The 20,795-nt window shown below is 52.8% G+C and overlaps 2 protein-coding genes across 2 annotated transcripts; both read right to left on the bottom strand.

Moving 5' to 3' along the window:
• Positions 1-534: 534 nt before the first annotated feature.
• LOC119385651 (acetylcholinesterase) lies at positions 535-10,845 on the bottom strand. Its single transcript, XM_037653053.1, has 4 exons — positions 10,720-10,845; positions 5,521-5,620; positions 4,734-4,926; positions 535-1,057 (listed from the first exon to the last, which is right to left on the bottom strand). Exons 1-4 carry the CDS (start codon positions 10,843-10,845, stop codon positions 535-537), a joined length of 942 nt encoding a protein of 313 aa, XP_037508981.1.
• A 4,216-nt stretch (positions 10,846-15,061) lies between these two features.
• Positions 15,062-17,189, bottom strand: LOC119385652 (uncharacterized). Its single transcript, XM_037653054.1, has 3 exons — positions 16,653-17,189; positions 16,379-16,605; positions 15,062-16,298 (listed from the first exon to the last, which is right to left on the bottom strand). Exons 1-3 carry the CDS (start codon positions 17,187-17,189, stop codon positions 15,062-15,064), a joined length of 2,001 nt encoding a protein of 666 aa, XP_037508982.1.
• Between the last annotated feature and the right edge of the window lie 3,606 nt (positions 17,190-20,795).

Consider the following 20,795-nt stretch of genomic DNA (forward strand, 5'->3'; position numbering starts at 1 on the left):
CCAAGCTGAATGACCCGTTTTTCTCAAATTTCCGAAGCTATGCAGTATTTGCCTCGCTAACTCCTTGCTAATATGAATATTTATTTATTTATTTATATAATTAATTTATGTACTTATTATTTATCTATGGATACTGTAAAGCCTCTTGGGGCTGTTACAGGAGTGGGTTTAATACAACAGAGCAGTACGTGCATAAGTGAAGGTATGTGCAAATGAAGCATCACTGCAGATATAAAACACAAATCGTAACAATACAGATATGGAGCATATAGTTGACATATTGCATAATAACATTAGTACAGAGCATCTAGGTGCACAAGGCATTCGTCTAAAGAATGAAGAGTACCGAAGACGTTCCGTCTGTTTCGATATATCTCAAGTGTCCTCCTCGCGCGAAACAGTAGAAGACACCCAACAGCATCACTACGCTGTGCGCTTAGGCGTTGGTAGGAGGAGGGCTAATCACATAACTGAATTATTTGAAGTGCAAATGCGGATTTGTCCGTGGCCCCGCAAGTCCAGCGCAAGAGTACCTTACCTTCTGGGTGTCAGGGTTTGGTCGGCAGATAAGCCGAACGCCTGCATCAATTCGGATACGTGCGACGTGCCTTCGTCCTTGGAGACGCCCACTAGGAAGTCGACACGCTTGAGCATCGTCTCGGAGAGGACGGCGCTCGCTAACTTCCACGGAAAGTCGCGGTTCTTGCTGGGACCAAACACGACAGTGTCGCTGCTGGTGGCCAACTCGTCGGCGGCCAACACCGTGGCGTATGCGCTGCGCTTCCTGAGGCACTCCACGACCCGTCGTCGCTCCGAGGCGTCCTGCAAGCTTCGTCTGCTGCCGCAGCCGAGCACGTCGGCCAGTCCGTTGCCGTTCAGCAAGGCACGCTGACCCGCATTGTCGGGCTGCGGCACGAAAGGCGAGCCGCTCATTAGTATGGCGCGTTGTATAGGCGGCGTGTCGTTGCGTGCCAGGTGGTAGCCGATGGATGTGGCGCCAGCGTCCTGGCCCAGCAATGTGATGCGTTGGTTGTCGCCACCGAAATGGTGGATGTACCTGAAATGTTTGCGCGGTGGTGGTGAGGGCTATGACCAGCCTTAGGTGCAATTTCAATATTCAAATGGCTAGACTCTTGTAAATTACACTAGAAGTATGAAGTGAGAGCCCGAGGGACCCTGCAACACAGCTTCTTGAAAACCCGCGACTGCAATGGACGGAGCGCGATGCTTTTGAATAAGCATTTTTCCGTATAGAATTTTAATAACGTAAAGAGATTATAAAACGTGCTTTGTTTGTTCCAGATTCCTTCTCAACTGCACCGATGGAGCACTTCCTTTCACCTGGAGTGGTGTCAGTGTAATTGTCCTGCTCCTTGATTCTTTACTCGTTCCCGTTGTGGTGTAAAGTTATGGTATCAATTAAATGTTGTCGCATGACGCATTAGCAAAAGCAGCGAAGTTTACACGCGGACGCGAGATTTCACTCGGCGGTAACTTGTATCCTCGAGCAATCGTCCGATGGCTTACGTATACGACCTACCACGGATATGTGTAATAACACAAGGATACGAAAAATAATAATAAACAAACACGGCATACTCGCGCTGATGCCTACAGGCGCCAGGTCGGATGTTGTAACATGTTGGTTTCTGCGTGTATAGTCGAGGTAGTAAGTGGTTGTTTATTTGAGGAACTGTACACAATAAAGGAGCGGGGGAAGGAAAACATTGTACTAGAGCGGTGCATGACGGAGGTAAAGGTTAGGGAGAGACAACGAGAGAGGATAACGGGGGGGGGACTATTTACATATGTGCATTATGACATTTGTATCCTTGTGTACACTTCCTTAGGTAATAAACGTACGCCAACGAATCCCCGAGTCATTGGTGACATACTCGTACACAAACATCACTGTTCCCACAACACGTTGCAAAACAACCTCAAAAGCAGAAGCACGACGAACGAACGTAACGCCACGCACATCTTGGATGATTCTCGTTTAGCGAGATTCTGTGCAATTTCATGGCGTTATCCGTTACGGCTGATTTGTGCTCTGTACGTTTGTGCAAGTGCATATACGCTAGAGGAAACTGTTGAATATTTCCTGTTGAAGTTCTCGATGATGTACAGTGACGGCGGTGGCCCCACTCGCCCCAAACTCTGCATTCCCAGAACGCCTGCGTTGCATTAGGGCCGCGCGTTGCTCTCGCGGTGCCGCAGCCGCAGCTTCATTCTTGGCGGCTTCCCGCCGACGGCGATTGCGACGAGCGGCTCTTCAAGCTGCTTTAGCCTCTTCCGCTGTCGAGTACTTTCTCTATCTTCGCCACCCACAACTATAGGGCCTATTCAGGTGACTTCTGCGCTTTTTTTTTGTAGCGTTAGCTACACTGGATGAAGTTGAGCACTTTCGAGAGACGTGTTCCGCATGCGCGAAGGGCAGTGACGTCGCGGCGCACAGCTGGCGCCGCTGCCGCCGCGCGGGCCTCGTGGGTCTGCGCATTCCAGAGGAGTGACGTCATGGCCACGGCAGACGCACTGGCGCCGGCGCGTGCCCAGCTGCCGCGCCTGAGCCGCCGCGCGGGTCTGCGTATTAAGGGCGAGACAGACGGTACGATTTTCCATGCGATGCGACGTCCGACACGGCGGTGGGGGACCGGAATGGTGACCTTTCATAGCATCGGACAGCCCCCATTCCCTCTCCCCCACCGCCGCGTCGGCCATCACATCGCATGGAATATTGTACCGTCTGTCTCGCGCTTTACAGAGGAGTGACGTCATAGCCGCGGCAGACGCACTGGTGCCGGTGCGTGCCCAGCTGTGCGCCTCCGTTGCGCAGTAGTCAAGTCTCACGCTGTGCCGGGCGTTGGGGCCATAGAGACGGCAGCGTGTTACTACAAAGACCACCGAGCCGTTTTTGTGGCAATAGAGAAATGACATTGAGCAAAAAATAAATATACATGTGTCGCATAATGCGTATACCGTGTGTGCGTCATTGAAGCTGCAGTAAGCGTGATAATCAAGCTAATCCTAGACAACCAGGAGAGCTAAGAATAATAGCTGAACCTTACCTCACACGACGTATATCCTGATATAGCCGAGCTAAACCAGTACAATTTTTTTTCGCTCACGCCAACGCCGCCAAGACGAAGTGGACGCGCTGTATCACGCGCTCCCATGATGTTTTCTGTACCCCAGAGGACGACCTGGAAACACAGGCCTAAGGCTTTCGCCTTAAAACTCTGCTTGCAGTAACGTAATCTCGAGGTCTGCCACGTCGAATATGCCAAGACATTGGCTTACTGTCTACTTTATAGTTGTATCCCCTGATCGACTGCCGTGTTGTAACGTCCGAAGGCAATATTATACGGCTTGTAGTGTATGTACTTATTCAGACTGCATGGGTTTCCTTAACGCTACCTTACCTTGATAGCAGAATACAGTGGCGCTTCTTCTCACTCAGTGACGACGCTATCGATTATGACGGACAATTAACTAGGGAGGCATAGGTCATCGCTACGGGCACTATGAGAAGAAAAGTTTATTTTCACGACGAAACTGCATATGGCTAGGTTCTGACGGATCGCGTACGCAGACAGAAGACGCGTAGAAAAAAATAATTTTCGGCTGGCCGATTCACTCGACTAATCCGGTGTTCTTGCGTCGAAAACGTGGACGTGACGTAAAGGTAAACATAAAGGTGTGAGATTTCACCGACAAGAAAGAATGACGTAAATAATTTTGCCACAGAGATGTGATCACTTGCACAAGAAGCGAACGTCATGCCATTTTAACACGAACGTGTTTTATGCCGGGCTATACCACGGCTACACTAAAGTATTTCCGTCACGGATATGACGTTGTAAAATATATAGATTAACAGATGACAACGAAAAAACTATAAGAAAAAGTTCCGTCACCGGGAGTCGAACTTACGGCCCCTCATCCCGCAGCGCGCGGCGCGAAAGATTCGGCAACAGACGGCACGTTCTTCTCTATACCAACGGCGAGCTATTTATATACACCATTTGCCGGTGGCGGTACTCGGAGATCGGCGGTACATCAGCGTGTTTTCGTTATCACTAGCGAGGTCGCGCGAAAGGCTCGAAGGACGCCTTAAAGCTTGTCGCCCCGCACGTTGCGATGAGGGCGCGCCTCTACAAGGCGCGGTCACTCTTGCGCGCGCGCTTATCTCGTGATGGCGGTGGTTTGTACGTCTTGTGCTCTCATCGCAAGTTTGCGTTGTGAGCACGAAGGTCACTTCGCTCACTGCAGCGGCCACTTTTGCGAAAGGAGCTCGCTGCTCACACGGAAATAAGTTACAGTTGTGACACTTAGTTCGCGCTCATCCTGTGCATATTCGTTCCGTGTGTCTTTTCTGCTGGAGCAGCGCGCTGCAAGTTTCGGGCTGCTTACCGTTCCTTGCGTGATATTACAATCTGCTGCTATAGCATTCATTCCTTCGCCGTTGGGGCGAAAGAAAGCACAACAAACTCTCAACTACGTATGTGAAGACACGTTTCACATTCGTGTTATACCGATTCCTATGACAGAGGGATCACCCATGTTTTCTTTGTAGTTTAGAAGCAACAGGGTTCCTTACGAACTACAGAACTTCATTTTGAGACCGGCGTTGGTCGCTCTTGAGAAAATATGCGTCATGTGTAAAAGACACACAAAGGCGCTGTCGTGCTCGTGTTTATGCAGAAACACTATAGGTACGACAGTGCGCGCACCTGTGCACCCATCGGATGGCAAGCGCCTGGTCGAGCAGGCCGACGTTCCCGGGCGCCTCGTGCACGAGCATGTTGAGAAAACCGAAGGCGCCTACCCTGTACGCGGGCACGACCACGACGGCGTCCCATAGTGCAGCTGCTTGACGGCCCCCGTAGAAGGCGTAAGTACCCCCACCGCCAAACTGGAAGCGGCCTCCATGCAACACCACCACCACGGGTCGGGTTCGGCAGCTGCCGCAACGGCTGGTTTTGGCTGCGCAGACGGATTCTATCTATCTATCTATCTATCTATCTATCTATCTATCTATCTATCTATCTATCTATCTATCTATCTATCTATCTATCTATCTATCTATCTATCTATCTATCTATCTATCTATCTATCTATCTATCTATCTATCTATCTATCTATCTATCTATCTATCTATCTATCTATCTATCTATCTATCTATCTATCTGTGGGAACAGGCAGACAGATGTCGATGCTGTGAGACCACAAAATATATATTTTGTCTGGAACCATTTTACACAGACGCGAAGAACACTGGTACGTAGCTTCGTCGTCGTCGTCTTTTCTTGGTCCGATTCTTGTAGCCCGCGCTCGTGCGCTACAGGGCCCCCCTTCTAGCGAGGAAGTCGCGGGTTTGTTGCAGGTGGCCAGGGGCGGACCGTTGAGCCGCAAAATGCACGCGTCGAGTATGGCAGTCCGGAGTGGTTTTAAGATGCGACTTTGTCGAAGTGTCGGTGTCCAAGTACGCAGGCTTGAGACGGTCGACGGAAACAGTACCTTCCCGGCCGTTGATGAGCAGACGGAAGTGTTTAGGTGTGCGGTTGACAACCTTAAACGGGCCATCATACTGGGTCTGTAAAGGAGGTCGCACGGAATCCTGTCGCACAAAAACGTGCGTGCAGTGTTAGAGGTCGGGACTGACATACATACTACGAGATGTTCGTCGTTGTGGACGCAGAACCACGGTACGCATAGCGTTGCGTAGATGGTATGCATAATCAGACACGTCTGAAGATCCTGTCGGCGGGTCACTGAAGAATTCACCAGGAACTCGAAGAGTGGTGCCAAATGTCAGCGCGGCGGCGCTTATGGAGGAGGCGCTACGAAGCGACGTGCGCATGCCAAGCATAACGAAAGGAAGGCATTCCATCCATGATGAAGGAAAAGTGGAAGCCATGAGTGACGCTTTCAGCTGGCGATGAAAGCGTTCAATTGGCGAAGGGATAGTACGAGGTAGTCTTGATGTGGTTGACACCGAGGAGCCGAGATAGATTGGCGAACAATGTTGAGTCGAACTGGCGACCACCGTCAGTCGTAATGGTGGAAGGGATACCGCAGCGGCTAATCCACAGAGCGCCAAGCGCTCGGGCTGTCGATTCCGCAGTTATGTTTTGAAGAGGCATCGCTTCAAGCCATCTTGTGAATCTGTCAATGCAGGTTAACAGGTGGCGATGGTTCCCGCATGGAGAATGTGGACCAACAACGTCGACGAGTAGGTGGCTGAAGCGAGCGTACGGGGACGGGAACGTGCCAAGAGGAGTGACAGTGTGACAATGCACTTTAGACTGTTGGCACCTGAGGCAAGCAAGTGACCAACGACGGACGTCTAAGTTAAGGCTCGGCCACAGATAACGTGAAGTGATAAGTCGCTGTGTGGCGCGAATGCCAGGGTGTGCTACGGAGTGCAAAACATGAAAGACTGCTCGACGGAACAATGACTCCGCGGTGATGAACCAAAGTTTCGAGTCCGACGACCAGAACTCGGGGATTTCGATGACTGTCCGCTTCGGGGAGGGCTGCGGTGCTCGAGTTCTTGGCAGCTGTAGGCCAAGCGAAGCGGGTGAGGCGAGCGCAAATCAGGAAGCGAGAGTGATCAGGCGAAGTCCGAGTCACCAATTTGTGGGAACAGGCAGACAGATGTCGATGCTGTGAGACCACAAAAAAGTCATGGTTTCGCCGCAATGGCGAAGGAATGAATGCAATAGCAACAAATGAGAATGTCACACGAAGAACGGCAAGGAGCTCCATACTTGCAACGCGCCGTTCGAGCGCAAAGGACTGACGGAAAGAACACACACACGACGACCGCGAACTAACAACGGTCACAGCTCGACACTTGCAGTGCACTGCTCAAACACAAAGAATGACACTCGAAGAGAACGCACAGGTACACACAGGACGAGCGCGAACTAACTGTTACGGTTGTTACTTCCTGTTTGAGAAGCGCGCTACAACCCAACGCTCTTTTAGCAGGGACGTCAGTCATCGGGATGGAGATGTACCACCAATCATCAAAGAGTTAAACGTTAAACGGTGCTATAGCTGCCAGAAATCAATATACATTGCGCAAACTCTGTCATATCAATGTATAGTAAACATTCAGTTACTTCTGTAAGGGCATGCTTTACTTTCGTGTTATTCCGATTCCTATGATGGAGGGATCAACCATGTTTTTTTTCCTCTTTAAGTTGCGTCTTCTCGCCGATATATACCCGTTGCCATCGGCGGACGACGCGCGCCGTTGTTACTTTATCTGGTCGAACGCGCTCTGCACGCAAGCCGAGGAGTGTCCCCACCTAAAGAGTATATATATGTTACACCGTGCTCGCGGGTGACACTACACACACTGAAGCACTTCCAAGCTCTGCGTGCCGTTAGCGTTAAATGGCGCATATAAATAGAGTTTGACAATTGGGGACCCAAGACGCTGGGCCCCCAAGCTGCGTTGGGCGGCCTGCTCTTGCGTTCGGATGATCAGCAGAGTTTGAGAATTGGGCCAACGCAGGCTGCGTTGGATCAAGCGCACGGAGCGCCACGCGTGACGAAATTTAAAATCATGCGAGACGCGGTCCATACTGAGCCTCTTCGATTATTCGCTCGGGCTGCCAGACGGCAGCCAGCGGGCTGCCCGACAGCCTGCCAGACGTTCGTTTTTCTCGGACAGCTCTCGGGCAGCGCCGAAGCTCCGCCCACCTGCCCGACGGCTGCCGTAAACGCGTTCGTTTTTCCCTCTCCGGCAGCCAGCGGGCTGCCCGCGGACTCGCTCTCCTGCCGGAACGATTTTGCGCTGGCAGCACGCTGGCAGCGAGCAGACGACGCGCTCTTCTGCGTGTTTTTTTTTTTTTTTCGTCGCGTCGTCTGCTCGCGAATTCTTTGAGCAGAAGTTCGCCGCTCCGTTTGACGAGTCTTTTTCGGTTCGCTGCTTTCACGGTGGTTGAACGTGCATTTAATTTGTAGCCTGCATCTGTCCTAACGCCACGAAATATTAGTTTAAGCGAGGTGCAGACAGAAGTGCGCCCTCTCTAGAAGAACGGATGCGTTGGGCTGCACGGTGGTAATCTCGTGTATGTGATCAAAGGTAAGACGTTTCAGTGTCATGCGAGTAATCTTCGTGTTGTTTACGTTTAATTCGTGTCCTCGGGCAGCGCCGAAGTTTCTTTCGGTTTTAGTAGCTCCCCTCCGATTCTGATGGTCGCGATATGCGAATGTGATAGCCGTCAAGGGCCCCGATGCCGTCTGGAAGTCCGGCTTCTACCCCTTGGCGTTGATACAGCGCACAAAATGCACGCTTGCTTCGTGCGATGTCGTTGCTGTCCGGCCACTTGATCTCTCTCGCACTGATAGCATTTAGGAAGTCAAGAACACGCCGAATTTTGCCGTGCACGCTCGACCCACTCACGTCGAATTTGTCCGCAACTACATACATTGTAGTTTACGTGCCGATCGAGATAGCTTAGCCTGATCAGCACGGTCTTCTCAGCTGACAGCTTCGTTCTTCCGACTCTAGTCCTGCGGATAAAATGGGGACCTCTCAAATTCTTTTACAAGAGCCGCAGCTGTGCTTCTGGACAGTCGAAACATTTTTCTGAACTCCAGGTCCACATACGCTGGCACAACCATCTCGATGTATAACGGAACACGGTGCCGATCCTACCTCATTCGCCGGGCCAACAACAGGCTGATGGTGCGATGCTCCACGTCACCGCTTTCCTCTTCAATCGCATCGTAAGCGTGTAGCAGTTCTGCGATTGCTTTTAGCAGCACAACGAACTCGTCTGCCGAAGCCGCTGTGTCTACAGGGCGAAGATGTAGCAGACGACACAGAGCTCGCTGCGCTAGCGTGACGATGATGATGATGCTGTGGCGGCAGCCCTCGGGCTGCCCGACGCTTGCCCGAAAATTTTGACCATCGTCACAGTGACGCATAATGACGTCATTTCCTGTCAGAAAGGAGTCCTCGGGCTGCCGTCTGGCTGCCCGAACAGGGAAAATCGAAGAGGCCCACTGACCCGCGCTGCGTCTGTGTCTTCTCGCTGCAGTGACCCAAGGCGCCTGGGGCCCCACGCTAGTTTTCAATTTTTGCGCCTCGGGTCAACGCGAGTGCAAGAGCCCAAGAGTGGCTTGGGTTCTGCGCATGCGCCCTGGCAGCTCGCAAGCTTATTGGGTCCCCAAGCTCCTTGGGGCCCCAATTCTCAAACTCTCAATAACTAGGCGTTGTTATGCTGAACAGCTGGTGGCGCGTGACCGCGTTTGAAGCAGCGCGCTGCAGAGCGAGGGGTCGCAGGTTCGAATCCCGGCGGCGCGCTTCGGAAGTTTGTTCTTCGGATTTATTTTTCTTTGTGACTTTTATTTATATATACATACATATACATTTTCGGAACATGACGGCGAGGGCAAAAATCAGCCGAGAGCGTCCATATAATTGCTATCGCAATAATGTTCGCCCTGACCCGGACAAAATAGACGCTGTGGCAAAGTTTCCTGCACCACAAGACAAAAAAGCAGTGACGCGCTTCTTAGGGCTGTGCGCCTATTACCGCCGATTCATCGCGGACTTTTCATCTATTGCAGCGCCATTGACACGACTCACACGAGAGGACGTTCCCTTCCTTTGGGCCGAAAAGGAGCAAATGGCATTTAACGAACTACGTCAACGCTTGCAAACACCACCAGTTCTTGCGCACTTCGACCAGGAAGCCCCTACAGCACTCCACACCGACGCCAGCAATGTGGGTCTGGGTGCCGTGCTCGTGCAGTGGCAAGAGGGCTCTGAAAAAGTAATAGCGTACGCCAGCAGAACTCTCTCTCGCACGGAGGAGAACTACTCGACAACCGAGAAGGAGTGCCTCGCCGTGGTGTGGGCGGTAATTAAATTTCGTCCATATTTGTACGGCCGCTCGTTCAAGGTTGTCAGCGATCACCATTCTCTTTGCTGGCTTACTAACCTGAAAGACCCATCTGGCCGTTTGGCGCGCTGGAGTCTGAGGCTTCAAGAGTTTGACATGACCATTATTTATAAATCCGGGAAGAAGCATACTGACGCCGCTTGTCTCTCGCGGTCGCCTGTCGAGCCTGCCGCTATTGATGACGAAAGCATGGACGCTGCATTCTTGGGAGTCGTCAACACGGCCACCATTGCACAAGAGCAGCGCGGCGACCCAGAGCTATTACCGCTCATCGATTTCTTGAAAGGACGATGCAGTGACGCGCGGCGAGTATTTGCCAGAGGACTGCCGTCTTTTTGCTTGCGGAACAATGTTCTGTACAAGAAAAACTTTTCCAAGCGGAGCGGAACAAGCTCGATACCATTATCAGAAAAAGTGTGAAAGTCGCGCTCGGACTTCCCCCGAACACGTCCACTGACAGACTCATGAAATTAGGCGTATCGAACACACTCGATGAGCTGGTTGAGGCTACCGTTACCGCACAGCATCAAAGGCTACTCGGATCTAAAACGGGGAGAGCAATATTAGAGAGATTGGGTTAAGAGCCTAAGCGTGAGCAAGTGCGCTCAAAAGACATACCGGGACAGATCAGGGACAGAATAAAGATACCTCCGCTACCCAGAAACATGAACCCTGCCTTTCACGAAGGCAGACGTAAAGCCAGGGCAGAGGCATTGCAAGCCAAGTACACCGGTCGACAGGACGTCCTGTATACAGACGCAGCGGAATATGAGAACAAAGCGGCACACACGGCAGTGGCAGTCAGGGATAACGGCGCCCTGATGGCGTGCTGCACAGTCAGTGGTGTTGAGACTGTAGAGGCCGAGGAAGCGGCCATAGCCTTGGCCATCAGCCAAAAGGGCGTCAGGGTAGTCATCAGCGACTCCAAAAACGCCGTGAGGAATTATGAATCGGGAAGGGTGACGGAGACTGCCGTCCGTATATTAAACACGTTAGGAAGACCAAGAGAGATTATTCTGCTCGTCTGGGCACCAGCTCACCAGGGACTTAGAGGGAACGAGGAGGCTCATTCGGTCGCCCGAGGTCTCACTTACCAGTCGACCCCCGGAACCTCACCAGTTACCGAATTTAGAAAAAGAAGTGAGGATATGCTCGCATATCATGAAATTGTAACGCAGTACAGGCTGAATCGGCAAGTATACCCAGGTGCGGATAGATCGCTCAATAACAAAGACGAGGTTATGTGGCGAAAGTTGCAGACGGGGGTTTTTCCAAACCCCGTACTTTACAGCAAGTGGCACCCAGAAGTTTTCCGGTCCCAGTGCAAATTTTGTGATGAGGCAGCGAATTTGGTCCACATGGTGTGGACATGTCCGAGTCAGAACGATGGTTCCCACACACTAGAATCCTGGGAGGCCCTGCTCCGCAACCCAGACCACAACGTCCAGCGGGACCTCATCAGTCAAGCCCTTGCTGCTGCCGTGTCTCAAGAGATTCCGGCCGACGGCTAGGGGCGACGGGCAATGCCTGACGTAATTGACTGATTTTAAAAATAAAGTTTTTTCTCTCTCTCTCTCTCCCACCGGCAGCGCGTACTTGCTCGTCGTGCCTGAATCACTTAGAAAAGAAATTCTGAACGCGTGCCATGATGAAGCCACTTCTGGTCACCTAGGCTACACCCGGACATTGTGCCGACTGCGAAGCAAGTACTATTGGCCAAAGCTACCTGCTGCCGTTAAACATCACGTGCAGACTTGTGCCGACTGCCAAAGACGCAAGGCGCCGCCTGGCAAGCCAGCCGGTCTCTTGCATCCAGTCGAAGCACCAGCAAAGCCATTCGCCCAAATTGGAATGGATTTCCTAGGCCCATTCCCAACTTCTACTGCGGGGAACAGATGGATTATCGTCGCCACCGATTACCTGTCCCGCTACGCGGAGACTAAAGCTATGCAGCGGGGCACAGCAGCAGAAGCGGCTCAGTTCTTCATAGAAAACGTCGTCCTTCGGCACGGCGCCCCAACAGTTGTGATCACAGACAGAGGAACTGCCTTCACCGCAGAGCTTTTGGAGTCGGTTCTCAGGCTCAGCGGTACGGCTCACCGTAGAACAACTGCATACCATCCCCAAACAAACGGACTAACGGAGCGCCTTAATAAGACCCTCACAGACATGCTCTGCATGTACGTCGACACTGAACATAAAAACTGGGATCAGATATTGCCTTACGTGACCTTCGCTTATAATACCGCTCGAAAGAAACTACTGGCATGACACCGTTCAGTTTGATCCATGGTCGCGAAGTCACCACAACGTTGGACGCTATGCTGCCGCACGAGTGTGACGACATTCATACAGACGCCGAAGAATTTACTCAGCGCGCCGAGGAAGCCAGACAGCTTGCCCGCGTACGCATCTGTTATCAACAACATCAAGATGCGAAACGGTACGACCTACGACACAAATTCGTTAGCTACACACCAGGCGACAAAGCATGGGTCTGGATACCAATACGTCGACGCGGACTTTGTGAAAAACTGCTAAGACGATACTTTGGGCCATACAGAGTCACCCGACGCTTGAACGACGTCAACTACGAGGTCGTTCCCCGACAGTGATTGCAGCTCCAGTCGCCGGAAACATTCACCCGAAGTCGTTCACGTCGTGCGGATGAAACCGCACCTATCCAGCTAACTCTCGTGTATTGTGTGGGTTCCACTGCATATGTGTGTGCTTTGCTAAGTAGAGCGCCTAGGTTGCGCATCGGGACGATGCCTCTTTCGGAGGGAGGCAAATGCCACGTGCATGCAATAAGAAAGACGACGACAACACAAATGGGCATACGCTGCGTGCAGAAGATAGAAAGGAAGAAAGAAGAAGAGCTCGCTGCGCGCGGTATTAGGAAAACTCCGACCTGCTGTTCTTCTCTTGATCTGTGCGTTACGACCTCTCTCTTGACGTCGCGACAATATATTTCGTCTGGGATCATTTTACACAGACGCAAACAAGAACACGCGCAACCGTCTCGTGCTGGTAGCTTCGTCGTCGCCGTCTTTTCCTGGACGGATTCTTGTAACCCGCGTGACATGGGCACATCACTCAGTATATGATGTCTCGTTACGCTCTACTATGCATTTCATATGACTGGAAACAACCAACAACCACTCGAGGAACATGCGTGGACCTCGTGTTTGCCAACTTTAGATTAGATCCACTCGAAGAACCATTGGCTCTCCATTTCACAGACCACAAAGCAGTAATAATGAAGAAAACACGGAATCCTGAACACAAGACGATATACGAATTATAACAAGAGGATTAAAATAGAAGAGCATTAAAGAGGAACCAAGTAAATACATTTGTATATATATATACACTTTATGTCATTCAGTTTACATTTGCAGTGGCAACGCGAGGGGGACGTACGGTGACATACCGGTACGACACCCAGTGCTTCGACACTCGTCGTGATTCACAGTAGTGGAGATGCGGTGATTTTTTTATTCACATACACACATATATGTTTCGACTATTGGCCGCGAGATCGAGCGGAGTCGCGGCCTGGCGGCTACTGGCTGAAGCGCGCCTAGTATGGATTGCTCCATGCGTCGTCTGCTAGCCGCGTTGTGCTTGCATGTGCGCGTACGTCATGCAGGGCCTCAAAAGGCGGTTTGTTCCGTTGCGTTGGTGCAACTTTAACCGCTCGTACGTATGCCTAACAACATGTAAAGAAGCATTTGGCCTTGATCGGCTGTATATGTACTGTAATAAGATCAGTGAGTGCACTTGTCGAGAGTGCTGTGTGTGGTCGTCGTACCGTTCGTTCACGAGAGTCATATCAGTGTAGGTGCCGCTCTGTGGTTCAAGCGCATTGCAAAGTGCACTTGGCGTTGTCCTAAAGATGAGATGTATTAAATCTGATGTGAATATAGCCTTTTAGCGGCTCGGTGGTTAAAAAAAAGGCTCTCATGCACTTGCGCGTTGTGGTTAGGTGTATAGCTTCGGGACTGTCGTTTATAGGTTAGGCGACGAGCTTTAGTTGTGTACGGTCCTGGTCCCACTGCAGAGAAATATTTCTGTCAAGTTACGTCTGACAGTTCGGTACTTAAATTGTCCCCTAAACAGAACAGAAAATGGAATGACACGGAAATCGCAAAACTGAGTTGCCTTGCGCAATTATAACTTGTGGCGAAATGTATACGAAGACAACCGCGTACTTGCGAGGTAGCTTATGCCTGTCAAATTTGCGCTGTGGCAAGTTCAGTGTCGGAAGTGCGTCAGACCTCCATCTCTTCCGCGAAAACCCTTAAAAAAGAGAGCGAGCGAGCAAAATATATTCAAGACAAGCAGTGGCGATAAACTCGCTCGCGCATTTTCATCGCTTACGTGGCGAGTGAGGGCTCATAAAACGATACCCTTTACTATGCACCAGATCATGCATACACACTTGCCGCGTTTCGGTACACGTACTTGCCCTGCGGAATACTCAGAACTGTTCTCGCGGCCGTGTAAACACAATGGAACATGCGCGAACTACAAGAGGGCTCGGGGACTCTCGTTTAAACAGACTCATCGCCAAGCGCGAACAAACTTTTCATTCACAGCGCAGACGGTACATGAATGACAAAGAATAAATTCCATGAATTAATTTTCTTCTTTCTCGATTGATTCTCGCTTAATTTTCCTGCGGAAGTGTAGGAAAATCAATGCACAGGGAAGCTTCCCCGAGCGTTTTCTTACTGCGACCGTCTTCACGCTCGTAGTGCACAGCAGCAACAAGCATATAAATGCACACATTAAAGGGCCCCTAAACCACCGACAGACGCTCGCCTGCTCCTCTCCGTGCCTTTGCTCTGTCGACAACAGCCGCCGTGACGTCACCTGTATGATTAAGTGACGTCGCGAGCAAGAGACGCTGTCAGTGGGCGCACAGGTGCCTGTTTTCTGCTGTTGTTCGTGATTAGAGGAAGAATAAGACGCCTAATTTCTGCAGCCCTATAGGGAGCACGGCGCAGCGTCTTGGGGTAGGGGTAGATGGGAGAAAAGTGGATAGGAGTGTTAAGAGTGTCGTTGTGGCTCGGACATAGTGGCAGTCATCAAACCGGCAGCAAGGGCAGGGGTGGAAGGACCCGCGCTCAGCGGTAGGCCGCTATACCCGTCTGCTCCAGGAACTCCGCCAGGCTCCGGAGCGCTGGCAGATGAGGGCGAGACGGGTAGAGGAAATGCTCCAGTGTGGAGGCAGGTAGGCCCTGTCTCCTGTAGGCCGTGGTGACCCTCGAGCGTTCCTGTGCCAAACCAGGGCAGGCACAGAGCAGGTGCTCGAGGGTCTCAGGGTCCCCGCAACGGTTGCAGGCCGGGGAGGTGCAGCGACCCTTGGCGTAGCGGCGGGATGTGGTCCAGATACAGCCGGTCCGCAGTCGCAGCAGGGCGGCCCGTTCCCTCCTGGTGAGGCCCGTCTCTGGAAGAAGCTTTGGTCCTCGCCCGTTGGCCACCCTCGTGTCCGGGTGGACTGTGACGAGGAGCTTCTTGAGACGAGCCTGCGAAAAATCCCTGGCCGCCACGGCCTGAGAGACGGGGATGCCAGGCTGGTGTGCTGCCTTGGCAAGGGTGTCCGCCTCCTCATTTCCAGCAATGCCCACGTGGGAGGGCAGCCAGTGAAAGGAGACGGACAACCCAGCGTCAGTGAGAGCCCGGAACTTGGCAGTCAGGAGGCTGGCTGTCATTCCGGCGCGGCGGCGGTTGGCCAGGATCTGCAGGGCCGCCCTGCTGTCGCAGAGGACCGCAACCGGTTCGGCAGGGATATCCTCAGCCAGGAGGTCCGCCGCCAGGTGAAGGCCTGCCAGTTCTGCCGCCGTGGAGCTCGCCGGGAAGGGTAGTCTGCATTGCCTGCTGCTGGCCCTGGACGGGATGACGCAGGCAGCCGCCGCGGTAACGTCTGGCATGACAGATCCGTCAGTGAACACCTGCAGCCGCCCCTTCAGTTGCTTCTGAAGTTTGCAAGTGGCTGCCTGCTGTAATGCGGCCGCAGGTGTTCGTCGCTTGGTTGCCCCCTCCAAACCGAGGTGGACCTCTGGTGGCCGGTGGTGTGGTGGTGGAGGGGCAATCGGGACTGGCGGATCCGGGACCATCTGGTGGTACAGCAGGCAGAGACCACCCATCCGTGACCCGGGCTGGCTGCGAAGGCGCTCCAGGAGGGCCCTTCCATCAGCGGCGCGGTGGAGGCGGTCGATGTGTCCCAACGCACGCTGCAGCATGCGTAGCGACAGGGGCCACTCTCCCGCCTCCGCGAGAGTTGCTGCCACCGGGGAGCACTTGGGGAGCCCCAGGATGGACTTCACCGCTCCCCTGTGGAGTCCCTCCAGCAGTCGTCTCCTGGCCGGTGTCAGGGCCACCAGTGGGAAGGCGTACAGAGGACCGAGGACGCCGCTGCCTGATTGAGCCGCAGGGCCCACCTGGTGGAGCAGCCACGGCCACGCTGCTGAAGCCTGCTGATGGCGCCCTGGACGCGCCGCACCCTGGCAGCAGCAGCCTTGGTAGCCGGGATCCACGTGAGCCGGTGGTCGATGGTGAGCCCCAGGTACTTCACCGTCAGCCTCGATGGCAGGCGACGGTTGCCAACCCGTAGCTGTTTCACGTAGCCTCGTGCCGCTGCCAGCGGGTGGATCAGCAGGGCCTCGGTCTTGGTGGCAGAGACCTTGACCCGATGCATCCGAGGTAGGCGATCACTGCTTCCAGGGACGTCTGCAGTGATCTCCTGATGGCTGGAATGGACCGCCGTGGTCCCCGGACCCAGAGCGCCACGTCGTCTGCGTAGACGGAGCAGTGGGCCGGGAACCTTGTGTCTGTCGGGAGGGAGGCTGGAAGTCCTGCCAGCGCCATGTCGAACAGGAAGGGGCTCAGGACGGATCCCTGTGGGACACCAGCAGTGATGTCCCTGGGTTGGCTGGTCTCCCGTCCAACACGGACGCGAAAGGTCCTCCCGGACAGGAAGGCGGTCACAAAACCTCGGAGGCTCCCGCTGATGCCAAGCTGGTCCAGGGCCGCCTCGACGACCACGTGTGGGAGTCCGTCGAAGGCGCTCTCCACATCCAGCAGCAGCAGCATGACCACGTCCCCGCAGCTCCTGGCGTCCTCGAGGGTAGCGACGACGTCTGAGATGGAGTCTGCCGTGCACCGGTGTCGCCTGAAGCCCGTCTGCTGCTCCGGGAAGAAGCCCAGATGGTCGGCTATCCACTCGAGTCTCTCCAGGGCCATCTTCTCCATCACTTTGCATTGTGCGGAGGTGAGGGAGACTGGCCTGTAAGAGGAGAGAGCCGTGGCCTTCCGCCGGGGCTTCAGGATTGGCAGATGCGTGCGCTTCTTGCGTTTCCACCTCGGACGCTGAGGAAGGGCACTCGGAGAGGGGAATAGACGAGCCGACGAACGCAGCCTAGTGAAGAAAAGAGCGAAACGAGAAAGCGCGTGCAACTCAGCCAGCGTTCGCTGTAGACCACTGATCTCCACTAGGAGGAGATGGATGGCGCATCGAGCACGCGGGCGTGAAGCCACCGGAAGTCGGCGTTTTTGTCCCGGAAGAGAGTTTTTCTCTTCGTTTTTTAAAGAAATACCTGCCTGCAGCGCAGTAAACTGTACGAATCGACTGGAAAAGTCGTCAGCAAAGACATTTCACGCGTAAGTACCTCAATGTTGCATTACTTTTTACGCATTTTGTACGTTGCAGCACTCCGCCTTATTCGGACGGCGTCGGCACGGCGTTTGTCATCTTTCGTGTAGCGTTCCTCGGCGTCTAAAGTGAGGCGTAATCGCAGAGTTTGAAAAAACAAAAAAAAGAAAACGATCATAACAACAGCTGCCACCCGGGAATATTTGGAATGCGCGATTGAGACGGACAGGAGACGTCAGCTTCCGGGACAAACAGGGGACCTTCTGGTGGCTTCACAAGCGCCCGCCTCGCAGAGCGGGGATGCGCCGTCCAGCATTTTTAATGGAGGTCAGTGCTGTAGACTCGTGCACAACTGCAACGCCACAACTAAATTTCGACCTATGGGTGGTTTAGGGGCCCTTTAACGAAGTTATCGCTGACTACTCACCATTCTTTCTCGTCTGCGAATGCACCGTCGCCGAAGTGCTTGCTGCACACCACCGCGTACTTGGAAGGCGTCTTGCCGTTACGAAGCCTAACGAGCCACAGTCGGCGACGTTCCGCGTCGGTGGGATAAAAATGGAAGCTTATCCCTGGCTCTGTGCAGTATGTGCGGCATTGTGGCACCGAACAAAACCTCACCATCGATAACGAAGAGTTTTCTGCGGGTACGGAACACAAAATCACGATGTGAAAACAGAAGCCCCGTGCACTTCTACACACACCACACGAAACCAGTATCCACACTAGCGGGGTGACGGTGCTGCCACCTATAGGTCGATCTCGCCGAGAATAGGAACAGTTTTCTATATACCGTGAAAGCGGACAGTGAGAGTCCGCGACAAATATAGGTCCTAAGATCTGTAATGTGTACGTTGAAGTCGCCTACTAGTGTAAAGGGTTTGTGCTTGCAGGTGTTTTATATTACTCTGTCACAATTATGATTGATATTAGTCTATTGTTAAACTTACACGGACGCCAAACAGATGGACAGACAAGCCTCGGCCTTAGGATGCTTCGCCCCGAAAAAAACGCTTTTTATAACGGTGTTCGGAAAAAATGAACGATTCAGAGCACACTCTATTATGGAACAGCTGTGTGGAGCTCTACCGGATATACACCGACATATATATTATGGAAATACCAGCTCTACAATGAGAGAGCAGTGAGCCGTTCTTTACGCGTCGCAGCCATCAAGTGCAGCCAAATACACCAAATAAATAAGGGCACGCCCAGCTGAAGTCATCCCGAAAAGTCACTGGACACGATCTGGCTATGTCGCGGATTTCTTCTGCCTATCCAAAAGCCTTACTCATGACATGCACAATAAAAAAGTACTGCAAAAAAGGAAAGAACGCTTCCATGTTATCTTTAAACCAAACGACTGCATGATAATGAAAATTCCTGGATGGTGCCGTTTAAATATTTCATACATTTAAATTCGTAGCGGCTACGAATCGCTCATCAGGCAAGGGGCAGTATCAACCAAGGAGGTTTAAAAAACCGAAAGAAGTACTGATAGCCATAACAGTGAATGAATGAAAGAATGAATAAAAAATTCACCGACGATAACGATACTGCCTAATGCGAATTCTGAGCGCAGCTGTTTAGGTGTTTTGATTTTGCGATAAGTTGAGGCCTGACTGCCTCGCTAACCGGGAAGCCACTGAAGGCAGCGCGTGGGCGCATTGTACAACAGCCGCCGCGGACTGCCCTGCCTTCATGCAGCGCTTTATTTCCATGTATTGTATCTGTGGACGCCCTCGGCGACCGCACGGCGGCGCGTACTGCTGTGGCGCCGCGGGTGGCCGCCGTGGTTCCCTGCTCCTCGCGCTCTCCTCGCTATCGCCGTCTTTCATCATCCGCTGCGCTCCCCGGTCGCTCTCTTTCGTCCTCGTTCGCTCTGCCGGTTACGACGACGCCGAAGCCACTCAACGCAGGAACAGGCGCCCAAGAGCTGGGCTCTAAAACGTGTTTATTATGGTCCAATTCGTGACCGGAAAACTAAATGCAAAACCTAAGAGCCGCTAGAGCGTTCCACGCACCAAGTGTCTCTTCGACCAACGCACGTCTTCTTCTTGCAAGCCTCGCGGGTCAACCCACTTTCTCAGACCCGTGCGCGAGAGGCATGCGTTGCGCTGTCACCAGAAGCGCGAGCAAGTACGAGGCATTGCAAAGACTAACATAGCGGCGCGCTGCGCTCCACGTTCGCTCTCTTTCGTCCTAGTTTGCTCTGTCGGTTACGCTGACGGCGACGCTGCTCAACGCAGGAAGGGACGGCTAAGAGCTGCGCTCTAAAACACTTTTTACATGTGCTCCAGCCGAACTGTATATGTTACGGGCACCCAAGTGACATGGGCACATCACTCAAGCGTATAATATGCCACGTCGTTATACGGTTCAAATTACAGTGAACTAATAGTCCGGATGCCTCACCTGTATTATACGAAAACCTTTTTAGCAAGAAAGTGTTTCATGCCGGTGTCCACCAAGACTTCGTTGACATCACTTCTCTGACACGTCGGTAAAATGACACGTCGGTAAAATGCACATGAACAGATAACAAAGAAAAAAAACAAGAAGTTCCGTTCATATGGATGACCTGGGAGTCGAGCCCACGACCTCTCTGTCCGCGACGATAGGTGCAGGGCGCTATACCCACTGCGCTACAGACGCTCATGTATGAGGCTTCACAAACGTGCCGTATATCTCTCACCCCCTCCCTTCCACAGTGACCTTGGTTGGCGGGAGGCGGTGTCGCCGTCTGGGATAGGTGAAGTACTGCTCTTCTCCCTGTACGTACCGTGTACTCTTCCCTGTGAATGTCTCCTTTTTTTTCGCGCGACCTTTTAATTTCAAGTACTGCACCATGACACTAACGAGCGGCGACAGGGAGCGCTTCGGTAGTTTCAGCCTTCGGTGCAGAGAGGCGCCAGCGAGAAGTGGAACGCGTTCCCGCGTTCACGGCTCAAGCTGCGAACTCTGCTTCTCGCGTTCCAGATGCATACGCGTGAGCACAGGTGTTGTTTACCCTATTACTGGGGAGCGCACAGCTTGGCGTTTCTCTCCTCAAATGACGTTTGTATTCGCTTTTGTATTCGCGTTTCTGCTGTAGGTGCCTCTCCGCTCATTCCTCCGGCGTGAGCGACTGCAGATGGCGGGCTCTTTCTTACGCACCACGGAGGTCTAGTGGTTATGGTGCTCGACTGCTGACCCGAAGGTCGCGG

This window comes from Rhipicephalus sanguineus, chromosome 3 (genome assembly GCF_013339695.2).
Source record: "Rhipicephalus sanguineus isolate Rsan-2018 chromosome 3, BIME_Rsan_1.4, whole genome shotgun sequence".
Taxonomy (NCBI): domain Eukaryota; kingdom Metazoa; phylum Arthropoda; class Arachnida; order Ixodida; family Ixodidae; genus Rhipicephalus; species Rhipicephalus sanguineus.